At 39.7% G+C, this 14,281-nt stretch overlaps 1 protein-coding gene across 1 annotated transcript in view; it reads right to left on the reverse strand.

Moving 5' to 3' along the window:
* The window catches only part of HMCN1 (hemicentin 1), a 392,649-nt gene that overhangs the window by 30,318 nt on the left and 348,050 nt on the right, over positions 1–14,281 (reverse strand). Inside the window, exons 86-93 of the mRNA XM_054587651.1 lie at positions 13,714–13,795; positions 9,260–9,529; positions 8,311–8,481; positions 8,019–8,189; positions 3,770–3,940; positions 3,425–3,595; positions 2,628–2,798; positions 2,288–2,458 (exon numbers count right to left, since the gene is read on the reverse strand). Of these exons, the coding sequence (XP_054443626.1) occupies positions 2,288–2,458; positions 2,628–2,798; positions 3,425–3,595; positions 3,770–3,940; positions 8,019–8,189; positions 8,311–8,481; positions 9,260–9,529; positions 13,714–13,795 (1,378 nt within the window). The remainder of the gene's footprint in view (positions 1–2,287; positions 2,459–2,627; positions 2,799–3,424; positions 3,596–3,769; positions 3,941–8,018; positions 8,190–8,310; positions 8,482–9,259; positions 9,530–13,713; positions 13,796–14,281) is intronic.

Consider the following 14,281-nt stretch of genomic DNA (forward strand, 5'->3'; position numbering starts at 1 on the left):
GGATACTGTACTTTTAACAATGCTGCCAGATTCATACCAAGACAATCAAGTTGAAAAATAATTATAAATTTTTTAAAAATAATCTCTGCAATAATTTTACATCTTCTTTCCAATGTTCAACGAAATTATTGGTTACTCACATAGGAGAGGTGGTTCATGACTATTCTTAAATGAATAGTCATGATAGGAGAGAGAAACAAATTGGGAAGAAGCCAATGTGAAATTAATAAATATTCATTATTTGATGCCTTTTAATTGAATACATTTTAAAATAATCATTAGGTGTTTCAGATATTGCTATCATGGATTAAATCAGGGGAGGAATACAATTATATTCAATCTCAAAAATATCAATAGGTATAGTATTTCACCATTTTAATTTGCATTACTTTATTAGTGAGAGAAAACATTTTTTTTCCCCCACAATGATTCAGCCATCATGTTCTGGACTATGTTCATTTGTTCACCCAATGTTGAGGATATAATGGTAATAAGAAAGAGAAAAAAAGACACGAGACCAGTCTTCCTAGGGCTTATGTCTGAATAGGAGAGACAGACATCAATTCGAATTCCATAAAAAAATGTAGAATTGACATGTACTAATGTGTAAGATTTACTACTCAGGGAAGTCTATAAAGGAAGTTAAAATTGATTGGAAATCTAAAGAAAGTAGATATCTTAACTAAGCCGGGGAAGAAGGCAGGAGGAAGGCTTTGCAGGTAGAGAGAATGGCATGTGTCACCCTTCAGGGAGGTGGCTGCTTGCTACTTTGGAGAAACCAAAAGTGAGAGCTTAGAGAGGGATTGATAGGAACCACACTGCAAGATGATGCAAGAAAGTAGACAGTAGGGCCAGTCAGGACGTGGTAGGCCATTCTGGTTTCCTAGGCAGAGGAAGAGAGAGAGGGGTAGAAGGAGCCCTAATTCACTCAGTTCTCTAGGTCACTGCTAACAAGCAGGGCCTCCCACCGCGATCTTGGTTCTCCAGTCTCACAGACGGACCTGAGTCTCGGGGCTCCGCATACATCCCCTCGTCCATCTCGTCAGTTGAAGCTTCCTGCCACACTCGGTAATCCAAACTGTCTGCGTATTTGGGCTTCCTTCTGCCACGGGGGCTCTGGTGCCACTAGAGGCTGAGCTACAAACTGCCGCCACTGACATGGGACCTACCAGCACACCAGAGGGTGGAAGAGCCTCAATGTCCCTGGAGATCCGCTGATGTGTTGAGAAGACACATTGAACAGTTGACTGACTGACACTTGCCCGTTTAGCTTGTCCACATCCTATAAATCTTCTCATATAAACCCTTTCTCTCACTATGCCAAATGGGCCTTCTTCAGGTCCAGGGACATTTGATTTCTTTTTTTTTAAACCTATTTTTTTATTGTATTTTTTCCATTATCATTTATCCCCCCACTCCCCCCTCTTTCTTGTCCCTGCTGCTCCCTGCAATCACCACACTGTTGTCCATGAGTCGCTTTTTCCTTTTTGCTTGATTCCTCTACCCCCTGACCACCCTCCTGCCTGGGGATTGTCTGCTTGCTCTCTATGAGTCTGGGGACACATTATCTCTAAGGCAATCCTAAAGCTTTCTAAAGTCCTGTAGTATCTCAACACTTCAAAAACATGAAACTGTTCTTTCTGGTCTTCCTTTAGCCCTTAGAAAGTCCATCTTCAGAGACAAGTACCCACCATTTCTTAGGATTCCAGAAAACTCTTTCTAAAGTCCGTGAGTTTTAGAATTTTTGACTTCGTTTCTTCACAATTTTTACATTACTCACAACGGCCAGCCATTGTTGTAAGAATTGAGTTATGGTAGTTAAACTGACCTCTTCCTACTCTTTTTCCTCAAACTGAACTGGCCTCTATTTTACTTTCCACACTCATGTGCTCCATAGTTCCGTCTGTGAAATAGCCTCCCACTGTGTATTTCTGTTAGATACTCAGTTTCTGCTTCACCCTCATTTTCCAGCCTGGAGTCTCAGCCTGGCTTCCCTGCTTTTCCACGCCCTTTCACCCCTCAAGCCCAAGACGAGTAATTACAGCTGTGCAAACCATATTCTGTTCCAAGGGGGCCTGCAAAGGGGCAAGCACAGGCTAAAATCTAGCCATGAGTTTGGGGGTAGAGCTGCAGCAGCCGGAGGAGGATAGGACACGTTTCCTCATTCTCCCTCCCCGAGAGCACTGTTTTGTAATGGACGGGCTCAGCGTGATGCCCTTTTGTAACCTGCAGAAAGACTGTAAATGTGCAAGCAACAGTCCTGCCCAAACCTAACTTGGTTGCTTACCTGGGCACGCCTGTAGATTGCACCTGGAGACCTGAGTCGCGTCTCCTGGACAGGGGCGGCCCCTGTGAGATGGCTCTGGGTTGTCGCACAGCCTTTTCCGAGTCTTTTCCCCTCCTCCGCAAGAGGCAGAACAGGGACCCCAGCTATGCCAGTTTCCCCAGCTCCCGTCCACTGTGAACAAGAATGGAATGGCCAAGAATAATAAACGGTCTGAAAATGTCCATTTAGGGTGGCCCTGCCTATGCAACTTGGAGTTTAAGATCTGAAATCATGGTGCTGCTGCAATGCACAGTAAAGAGAATGCTTTGCTTGTTTTACTGCCAGGACTTGGGGAGCTCACCGGGACACATGTCAGTGTTGCATCTCTGGATCTGGGAGTCTGGCCCCCCACAAGCTCTTCCTCCGTTGGAGGGTCGAGGGTTATCACACGTGCGATACCGCCGCATCTGCCCTCCATTACATGATCGACTGCAAATTCCCCAGCCGCTCCAAGGACTCCAGTTACCGTGAGCTACAATACAGAACCATCGGACACGTGCTACACAGTGACATTCATCCAAAACACATGGGAAGACCCTCCCCAGGAACCAAAAAGACATGCAGATCGATAAATAAGCAGCTTCCAAAGGTAGATGGGTTAGCTGTAGTTTTGACCACAGCGATTGTACATTTCCATTTAACACACAGTTACTGAGTCTTAGAGTATTCCAGGAGCTGAAGGATATGAACGAGACAACGTCTCTGCTGGATGAGTCAAGATTGTCACATTCAAAATGTGATGGATTCAGATGGCTGCTGAGGTCTAAAAAGCTAGCGTGGTGACTGCATTAAGGCAAAGAGCCACCTGCTTGCTTCCATAATGAATTATCAACATCGTTAACAGTGAGCATGTGAGGGTGTCCCAGTCCACGTGCTCTGCAGGCGGTCCCACAGCACAGGTGAAACAGAACACAGCCCCTGCCCATACAAATCGATCACTTCTATGGTATTATACAGATACACAGCAACACACTGCATTTCCATGCCCTAAATCAAAGGGAGATGAATCCCGTAACGGGATATTATAACTTCAAGGACCTAAGGCCATAATGGAACTTTGAGAAAGTATAATTTTGACTCACTATTTGCAACACTCACTTGGGCAAGGGTCACTGTTGCAAAAATCGCTCTGGACGTCACTCCCTTCACATTTGCTTCCTCCGTGCTGCGGAACAGGATCGGAGCAGTCCCTCATCCTCTGTCTGGCACCTCCTCCACAGGACACCGAACAGGCACTCCAACTGGCCCAGGGGGCCCACTTGCCATCCACTGGATTAAGGAAAAAACATACATGCTCTGTTACTACTTAAAAATGAGCAGGTTGAACACTGGGCATAGTTAGGTTGAGGGATGTTCTTATGGGCACTGATTCTTACTGACACGCTACCTAGATAAGAGGCAGATGCTAATTTATTAAGGGTACAGACATTGCAGTTTTCCTACCTGGGCAGTGTCTTTCATTGCAAACTTGCATCTGTGTTTCTGCTCCATCGCAGAAGGCGCCATCAAATGACGGCGGTGGGTTGTTGCACAGCCTTGTTCTCATCTGGGTGCCCTTCCCACAACTTCTGCTGCACGCGCCCCATGGCTGCCAGGCGCTCCACGCTCCGGGAACTGCAAATACCCCAGGAGACAGCGTTTCGAGCCACAGAACCAACAACAACAACAACAGCAGCAGCATTAGACAAGTAAATGAACTCAGTCGTGAGTTAAATGAGCTCAGAGTCTAAAATAATTAAAATTGAACCAAAGAAACCATGAGCGATGTTCTTCCTTTCTCCTTTATGTTAGATTTTCATGGGGTTTGGTGTCGATAGGAAAATTCAGAACGTTAACTAATGCCAAAATAAATCCTTAACGTTATCTGAAGGGGGTATTTTATTAAAATAAAAAAAATGTATATTGTCGTTCAGTTACTGGTGCCCCATTTTTCCCCATTGCTCTCCCCTGGCCTGCCCGATGCCCCTCTCCCACACTCAATCCTCCCCGCTGTTGTCCTTGTCCATGGGTCCTTTATACATGTTCCTTGACTTGACCCTTATAAAATTTAATCACACTACCATAAGTAAACACAATCTGAGATTTTAAACCTGGGTAAGCATTTGTCTGTGTTCTGTGCTCTGCGGAAAGTGGAAGGAACCGAAAGCTTAGGAGCAAGGCTGTTTAAGAGACTGAGATGTGGCAATGGACAACACAAATGCTTCCAAACGATAACTTGGACCCCAGAAAACAAGACCACACCTTTAACCCTAATTCAGCTCCATGTTTAAAAATGAACTTTTAACAACATGATGACTTGCACAGTTATACCGCTTTGAAAAAAGTTGTCTCCATTACATAATGCTCATGAATTAAAAGTTCTGAATAACACATTCACCTGCCACGCAAACAACAGAAAAAAAACTGGTTGGTATTTTCCAAAGAGTGATGTTAGGGGCTTTCATTTGGTAACTAACATATTACACCATCTGACCACAAGACTGTAGCAACCTTATGTTTCTTACCAGGTGCATGGCTGAGAATCAACAGTATGGTTTCTCTTATGTGTAAGTCAGTATCAGGTCATATTTTTGTTTTGAGGGTAATTTCTAGATATTGGGCTCATAAAGTATGTTTTTGCCACCCAGTTTAACCACGACTGAGGCAAAACAGGGCGTTAAGGTCTGTGTCTAAATATTCTCTTAACAACCTATAAAACACCAACAGAGTAAGCTGAAAACCAAGTAATGAAATCATCATTTGGTTGCTTTGTTTAGAAAACATTTTAAAACATATTTTGCATTTTCTTTTCATTAACTATTTTCTAATTGAGTTGACTACTTATCCCTATACTTTGCAGGTACAGGCAAACACAGTCATGTAAATTTATTTTAGCTGACAAAAGTTGCACTAAAAAGTATATGACTAAACCTAAAAGGAAAGAAGAAAGCCTTCAAAAATTTGGCAGATAATACTCAAAACTACTTCTTTATTAACCCATATTGCTGATGCTCATAATCTTTATATATGAACTATGTGATTTTAAAAATTCAGCTGTTCAAATTATTTTCATATGTTCTATTTTCAAGGCTGTTGGTTAACAAAAGCTCACACTTCTTACAATATGAAGTCTTACAGCATAGATGCATTTTTTTTAAGAATCCCTAAAGAAATGTTGATTCAATGGTGTTTTTCTCTAATATATAGATTCATTTTTATTGGAAGAATATAACTGGGTGATGTTTATTCATTTATTATCTGTGTAATTTCTAGTTCATATAAATAGAGTTTTTTGTTAGAAGATCTTCATTTTTTAATCAATACAGAAAACCATAATGAGAAGTGAACGTCATGATACAAAATGTGAGAGTTGAAATTTTTCTTTTTTATGAATGGAATGACAAGAAGAAAAAAGAGAGAATGATAATATAAAACAGAGGCGGCATAAAACATCATGGCATCTACGTAATACCAAAGAAGACAGCTGTTGAGGAATTAGTATATAAGAAAAATGCAAAATATAGTAGATGGATTTGTCGTCACACTATGTTGCAATTCTCATTCTGGAAAGACAACAGAGCATAGTCCTTAGGAGCAGGGACTCTGGACCAGGTGCCCTGGGCCTGAATAACCGCTCTGTCCCTACTAACCGTGCCGTCCCAGGTGAGTTAGCGGGCTTCTGTGTGCCCAGCTCATAATCTGCAATAGGCAGATACTAACAGAACCTGCCATAGCAGGATCAGGGTGAGGAATCACAAGTTTGTAGATGAAAATTGCTGGGGTCAGGACAGCACATGCAGTAAGTACTACACACAGGGGAGCTATGAGCTAGTACAGCCATTCTTCACTCAAAGTTCTCAACGATTTTCAAAAAGACACTTTTAAAAATGCTCATTCTTTAAGTAAGATGTAAGAATATGTGTTTTTTTTATGACTCTGAAATGGCAGCAGAAAGGCCCATTCCAGGAGACACTGATCTTTTTTAGGGGGAGGATTGGAAGTTTAAAAATACTCTTCTAACTGGAGCAGGGAAAGCACAACATAAGCCTTGAATATCAGTTTGCACCAGAAAGCCAGGAAGTGTTCAAGGAATCAGGGAAATTTATAAGGTCATTTAGCTTTTCATTATACAGCTATTATAGCTGACAAACTGTTACAAAGACTGTTGTAATCAGGTATTTCTGGCTCTTTTTCCTTTCATGTAGTATGCTATTCTAATTAGCTTTCTAATTATTCAAGATTAAACAATAATTTTGGCTTTTAGTTTATTTTCGTTATGATTTCATGGCAGTATTTTATTTTTATAATGGAATGGACGTTCTGAATTGTAAATCAAGGTATCCAGGATCTAAGCAAATAGGCTTGGGAATCATCAGATTGACCTGGGTCCAAATCCTTGATTTACTTTTTTACTAGCTCTGTTCCCTAGTGAATTAACTACGTTTTCTGGATATCAGTGTGCTCCTCTGTACAATACGATGCAATACCCAATGCAGCAGACAACGGTCTCATTTTAGTTTGTCAATATCCCTTTTCTTGACCGTCTCAGCTAGGGTGTCTCTCCAACTTTTGCTCTATCACTTCAACTATTTGAGTTTGTTCTATATGCTTGTCAATATCTGAATGATATTATCTGTTTATCATTCTACTTCGAGCAATTAGAACAGGGCCTCGAGCTCAGAATAGGTGCTCAATAAATATTTTTTGGATGGATGAATGAATGACTGAATGAATGAATGACTGAATGAAGAGCCACTCTCTATCCCATATGGTTTCTTTCAGGCTGTCAAACAAGGAGCTCTGAACCTCTTGACAGGCTGTGGGCAAGTAGCCCAGTTGGCTATCAGTGTCCTCCTCCTGGAGTCAAGTTCAGAGGTCAGCATGAGATCCAAACAAAATCAAACAGGGTCCCTTCCCAGAGGTTGACGTGAATTCTGAGAGAAAAAAACTCTTTGTCTCTGAGGCCTTAGATTATAAGCCCCTGTGAGCCAGTAGCTGCCAGCAGTCATTTTTTTCCACCACATGGAAAGAGTTTAAAGGAGAATAAAGCCAAGAGAGGAGAGCAGAGATGAGAGATGGAAAACATGCTAGGAAAACGTTGGCCAAATCCTTGGATTCAATCATACCTGAAAGTAGAATTTTTACTTAAGCTTATGTAACTCTGATTTCTGTCACTTTAATCTCAAAGAGCCCTAAAGTACCTGTGTTGTAGGGCTGTTTTGCAAAGTCAAAAAGAGCTTATATATAAAGCACGTAGCATGTAGCATGGTTCTTCGCACATGACAGGCATTCAGTCAATGGTAGCTATTATTATTTTAGTCCTCACTAACTGTGTGTTTCTGGGAAACCCTTTACCTTCTCTATTTATTTCCTTCACCTGAAAATGAATGACTGGATTAGGTGTTACCTATGGTCGTTACCTCTAAAATTTTATGACTTTGTAATTATGTACGTTTTCTCTACATGACTAAAAATGTACCACAGTCTGGAAGCCTTTTATAACATTCAAAGAAATCAGGTATTTTACTTAACATTGATTCATGCTCTATCTACCTCCACAGGTTTATCCATAAGACAGAACTAAGAACACGGAGAATGAATACATTCCAGGGTAGAGACCATGACATCTTTTCACATTGAAGAAGAAAAGGTCATTATTAACCCTTGTTAGGAGTTAAAGATATAAACGTTGCGCTCATCGGTGGATTCTCACCTGGGCAAGGCCTAATGTTGCACATGATCATTTCCACAGCACTCCCTTCACACGGCCGCCCACCATGTCGAGCTGGTGGATTATTGCAAGTTCTGGTCCTGGTTCGGTTGCCGTGTCCACAGCTCCTTGTGCATTCTTCCCACGGGCTCCATTCTGACCAGCTACCATCCACTGTACAAAGTGAGACATGACGCCCACCGATACATTTCAACTGAAACTACTAATACTGGGATAATCCATAGTGAGGGAACAGAAATGAACACATGCCCATCTGTCAAATAAAGAGGGGTACCTGGACACAGCTTATGTTGACAGTTTCGCATTTCTGAATCTGACCCTTGACATGGCTTCCCACCGTTGGCTGGAAAAGGGTTGTTGCATAGACGGCTCCTCTTCTGGATGCCTCTTCCACAGGTGACGCTGCAAGGTCTCCAGGCAGACCACTGGGAAAACCCGCCATGAACTGCAAATAAAACATTCTACTTTGCCCTGGCTGGTGTGGCTCAGTGGACTGTGTACTGGCCTGCAAACCAAAGGGTCGCTAGTTTGATTCCCAGTGGGCGCACATATTGGGTTGCAGACCAGGTTCCCAGTAGGGGGCACACGAGAGCCAACCACACATTGGTGCTCCTCTCCCTCTCTTTCTCCCTCTCTTCCCCTCTCTCTAAAAATAAATAAATAAAATTAAAAAAAAATCTACCTTGTGTCTGTTTCAGTAAATAAAAAAATCACAAGTTGGTTATCATTTAAGACATGCACTATGTCTAAAACTAAATTTGGAACTGCTGAGAAATTGCTTACGGAAGCTCTCCTTCACAGCAAAATTAAAATCTAAGCATGAGAGAAGAACTTTAGTTAACCAGAGTTTCTGTCCTGCTACAATCCTGACTTACTTGGATGTGGCTCCTGAAAGAGTTAACAGCCAAGAAGTTTATGTACTATTTACTTTTTGAATATTTTTTTTTTTTAAAGCAAAATATACGCATTGATTTCTGAGAATGAATCTGACCATTTTCCAATCCAAAATTCAGTTTGGGAATTTAAATTAACTTGGTACTTTTCAATTCTAATCTGTATTTAGTCCCTTCAGCCTGTAAGTTATGATGTGGTTTTTGTCCTGGCTCCATAATCTAGAAGTACCTTTAAGGTATAGGACACTTGGATTAAGATGCTTAATAATTTTTATGATTTGAGTTGCCCCCAGTGCTGTTTCCTATGAACGTCCGTCTGATCATACTCACCCTGGACTGTGACTGGTACTCTGACAAGGACAGAACCCATCAAATTTCGAGCAACACATTCATATTCAGATGTATCTTCTTTCTGAGCAGCCGAGATGTATAATGAGTTGTTGGACAACACTTGAACTCGGTCATCCCAGGGAATAGAGTGCCCTTGACGAGACCACGTAATGGCTGGATGAGGCTCTCCAGTTGCCTGACAATTCAGTATGACTTTGCCACCAGCATTAATAATAGTTGCAATTGGCTCAAGAGTGATAATAGGAGGACCTACAGAAAAAAAGCACAAAATGTTTGTTTTTGTGCAGTAATATTAACATTTTCATCAAGATTAGATAGTAACACCATTTTCAATTAGGTTAATTTGTTTATAAAACACTGTAGGTCCTCAACTACTAAGGTTGTAATGGACATTGATTGAATTTTCACAGCTGTTTTATTTAGTAAATGTCAACAGTTTTAAATCCCTAGGCAGATTAGCATAGAACGTGGGATCTGCAGTCATGTCACCTGAATACAAGCTCTGCTTCTACTCCTTACTACCTCTCTGAGTCTTTGTGTCCTTAAAAATGGTGCTAATTCAGAGGATTCCTGTTAGACTCTACTAAGATGATATAAGCACAGCTCTCTGATGGGGTAAGCAAGAAATATTATTAGTACTATTGTTATCATCACTGTTTTTAACATGGTAAACATTCATTTCTTTCCCTCATATAATTTTTTTTGGTGGCAAAGAGTCATTATTAACGTATTCTTTCATGAATGGTCATCATCCACTTATTCAATAAACGTATATCGAGCGCCTACTATTTCCCAGGCATTGTGCTCGATGCTGAGAGTTGGGAGATAACAGAGACAACACCTAGTTTGAAGGAGCTCATAGTCCACTTATAAGACAGACAAGTACCTAATTATTTAGTTGTGTTATAATACACCTATAGAGTTGAGTAATAGGTTAGGTAGAATACAAGTTAGTATAGAGTAGATGAATGTGTGGAGATATGGGAACATAAACAACAGTAACTTAACAAGTCACATAAAAACATGTCCTTGTAAATGGAGGGGAAAAGGAACATAGTCAAGAATTAAGAAAGTAGGAGTGATAGGACTTTGTCATTGAACAGTAGAAAGCAAAGGGAGAAATTAATGACTACAGGGTTTTGACTCAGGCAATGTAGTGTGTGTTGGGCAATTTGATAGAACATGAGAGGGAGAACAGATTTGTTGGGAGAGAGTAAGGAATGATGATTTGCAGCCCTTTAGAACTGCTGAGCTTGAGGTGTTTGTGGAACATTGCTGTACAAGTGTCTAGGTGGAACGTGAATAATCATTTCTGGAGTCCAGAATAAAAATATGGGCTAGAACTACAGATTTGTGTCTTTCATGAGAGGAACAGAGCCCAAGACAGAAACTACTGCAACATTATTATTTAAGAGATGGACAGAAGACAAACCTACAAGTGGTACTAAGAACAGATCACTGAGGTAGGGAGAAAATGATATTCTGGCAACCAAAGGAAGTTTCAAGAAGGAAGGAGGGGCTCACAGTTTCCATAGTGCATGATAGCTGCTCAAGTGAAGTTGCTGTAGAGAACGTAAAAGAAGTTGTATATTGCTGCTGACAGAGTATTTATCTTTATTCAAGTCTACAGTGTCAACAAAGAATATAAAAGACTACATGGTGAGCGTAAGAAGCTTGACTGCATTTTCAAAAAAGGTAAGATCATATATAAGAGAAGTGAGCCTACTTGGGGAGAACAAAATAGCACGGAGATGGATTTAGCTTTGAAAGGATGATTCATCCTATAGCCTACAAGGTTTTATGTAGTTGGTTAACATCTTCAAAGAAAATCAGAAGGATTTACATTTAAACAGGTAAGCAAAGGGGAGCTTATATATTCTTGAAGGGGCATGATGGGATGAAAGTAGTGTTTTAGTGGGATTCCATTAAAAGGTAGGATGATCTACTCAATGAGAGGGAATAAATATCAGTTAATTCAGGATAGCGGCTGCATATTTTAGATTGAGAAATGTATCTGGACTAGAACATGAAACAAAAAATAGAAGTAAAATGTGTTTTATTGTGACATTAATATGCTAGTATTTTATGTAAAGGTATTACTGATATGTGGTTTTTTTCATATGAGTTTGAATCTCAGTGAGAGTCATTAAGGCACTATTCACATAAATGCCCACATCATTCTACACAATTGCTTTCCTACTTATATTTACGTTAACCTCACTCCAGGAACTTCCAGTGCTGGAGCTTTTATTTCTCCCCCAGTGTTCAGATTACATTATGTATTCAATAAACTTGCTGCATAAAGTAAATACATCAGATTAATCATTCAACACTAAATGAAAACAATGACTAAATCAGCTGATCTGCTCATGTTACTATGGTCAAAGAAAGTGTTAAATAAAATGCAAAATTGCAATTTAGATACCATATTCGAACATTTCCAATTGTACACAAGGCTGTGAATTAGTTCAACAACAGAATTCCTTATGTACATCTTTCAAGGTTTACTTAATTCCACCAGCCACATAACGACCAGTTAAATATGATCATTTTATCTAAAAGAAGACATTCTGGTTCTTTAATCTTAATTTTAAACAAATTATATTTTGACTTCTTTTATACACCTCATTTATTTACATGAGTTTATTGTCAGTATGTGTAAATGAGCTGATCTAGTGCAGCCTGTCTTGAACTGGACCAGTGGAACATTCTTCCAGAAGAGATTAATCATGTGATGTCCCACCTACATTCACAAAGACATACGAGCAAAGTTTTCACAGAAATAACATTTATTTGGGAAATGTGGCATTTTCTATCCTCTTTTTGTTGAGTTACAATTCACATTGGCATATTAACGTTTTTGGAAAGATCTGTAATAAAGAAACTTAATACACCTAAGCAGGACTTGGCATATAGCAGATGTTCTTTATATATTTAATTAATGAACGAACTTCGTTTAATCTTTTTTCCTCATACTTATGTGACCATTTATTCTACTTTTTTTCCTAATAGCATCCCACAAGGTTATCACTTGATAAATATGCACTTAGAAAGATATAGAAACAACCTAAGTGTCTCTTGGTAGATGAATAGATAAAGAAAATGTGGTATATGTGTATATACAAATGTATATGTGTGTGTGTATGTGTATATATAAATATCTATACATACATACAATGGAATATTTTTGAGCCCTAACAAAGAAGAAAGTCCTGCCATTTGAGACAACATGGATGAAATAAACCAGAGACAAAGAGTATATGGTATCACTTACATGTGGAATCTTAAAAAAAAGAAAAAAAGTGAAACTCATAGAAACAAAGAGCAGATTAGTGGTTGCCAGGGGCTGGAGGAAGGGAAAACTGGAAGATGTTGGTCAAAGGTAAATAAGTTCTGTGGAGCTAATGCATAGCAAGGTGATTATAGTTAACAGTACTGTTTTGTATACTGGAAATTTGCTAAGGGCATAGATCATTAGTGTTCTCACCAAAAATAAATAAATAAATAACAATATAAACAATAGCTGTAAGGTGATGGATATGTTCATTAACTTCATTGTAGTAACCATGTCACAACACATACGTATATCAGCTCATTACACTGTACACTTTAATTCTTTACAATTTTATTTGTCAAATATTTCTCAATAAATCTCAGAGATTTTAAAAATATCTATTCAACGTTAAAGTCTTAAATTTTTTTCAAATGTTAAAGTCTTATAGAAAGTAGTTTGGAAAATGGTTGTTAGTAAATGCCAGTCAATAGCATCTCTCAAGAGTGAATGAAGAAAATGTAAATTCATCCCATTAAATACTGAGCCTATTCACAAAGAAAGTTGGTTGGCTTAAGTCCCCAACTCAGCGGTATTGCCCTCGGGTCAGCCCCTGAAGCGTTCTGCCCAGTGGGCCACTGGAGTCCTTCCTGTTTCTCTAGTTACGAAAACTCTGTCTTCTGGGGGCTTATACTGCGCGGCTTCACGAGGCGCACGACAATCCTGCCCAGGTCATGCAGACATTTCATGGAACCACAATCAGCCTGGAGCACTTTGAGTTCATTTGCATGTCTTTATTTTTAATATGTATATATTTAAAGTGCCACAAAATGACATCTTTGTAAGCACTTTACAAGCACTGCAGTGACCTGTAAGAAGAGCATTCGACTGAACATATTACCAACAAACAAACAAAAGCTCTGCTGGGAAGCAAGCGCACATTGAACCGCACGTTAGATCAAAGAGAGCCAAAGAGCTGCGCCGAACTGTGTCCGCCTTCCGCTGGATGACAATTGCTCCAGCGGCAGCAGGACACTCAAGTGGACACGCTCGGAAAGCAACCATGGACACCCTTGCTATCAAGTTAAGGAAAAGTTAACATTCTTTATTAGGCGGCACTGCTTAAATCAGGTGTTTACTGAGAGCTTCATTAAGCACTTACTCTGCAGAGTGAGGCTCATGCTGCGCTCCACCACCCCGGCTTCATTAGCGGCGACACACGTGTAGTCACCCGCATCCTCGTTCTGCAGAAAAGAGCGGTGTTTAGAACAGTGTGAGCTTCCAGAGCGGGATACCGGTTTACATGAAATTTCCTGTTTTGGAAGGCATCTTCATGGAAGTAGAAAAAAACTTACGTATATTTAACCTCATAAATAGGTTAAAAAGAAAAAAGAAGGAAAAGAAATACCCGGCCTAACTTTTTTTCAAAACAGCCTATTATTGCTCTCTGGGGTAATAATTACTAAGAAATCAAAGCCAAAAAGAACATTTTTAAATAATCATCTATCCAAAATTGCATTCCTAAAGGAAAGTGCTGGTGCTATTCTTACAGTAATTTAAAAAGCATTACAATAATAAAAAATTAATAAATATTGAGTCCTTTCTAATGGGATATTAATTAAAAAAAATAAGCTTAGCCTCTGTCTAGAGAATTTAAAATTTAGGAGAGACAGTGAAAAGCAAACTTATTGGTAATTATAAAACACAGAATGTAATTCCCAAATTTATGC

Source organism: Pteronotus mesoamericanus, unplaced genomic scaffold, assembly GCF_021234165.1.
Source record: "Pteronotus mesoamericanus isolate MK-2021 breed Mesoamerican mustached bat unplaced genomic scaffold, CSHL_Meso_final scaffold_1186, whole genome shotgun sequence".
Classification (NCBI taxonomy): domain Eukaryota; kingdom Metazoa; phylum Chordata; class Mammalia; order Chiroptera; family Mormoopidae; genus Pteronotus; species Pteronotus mesoamericanus.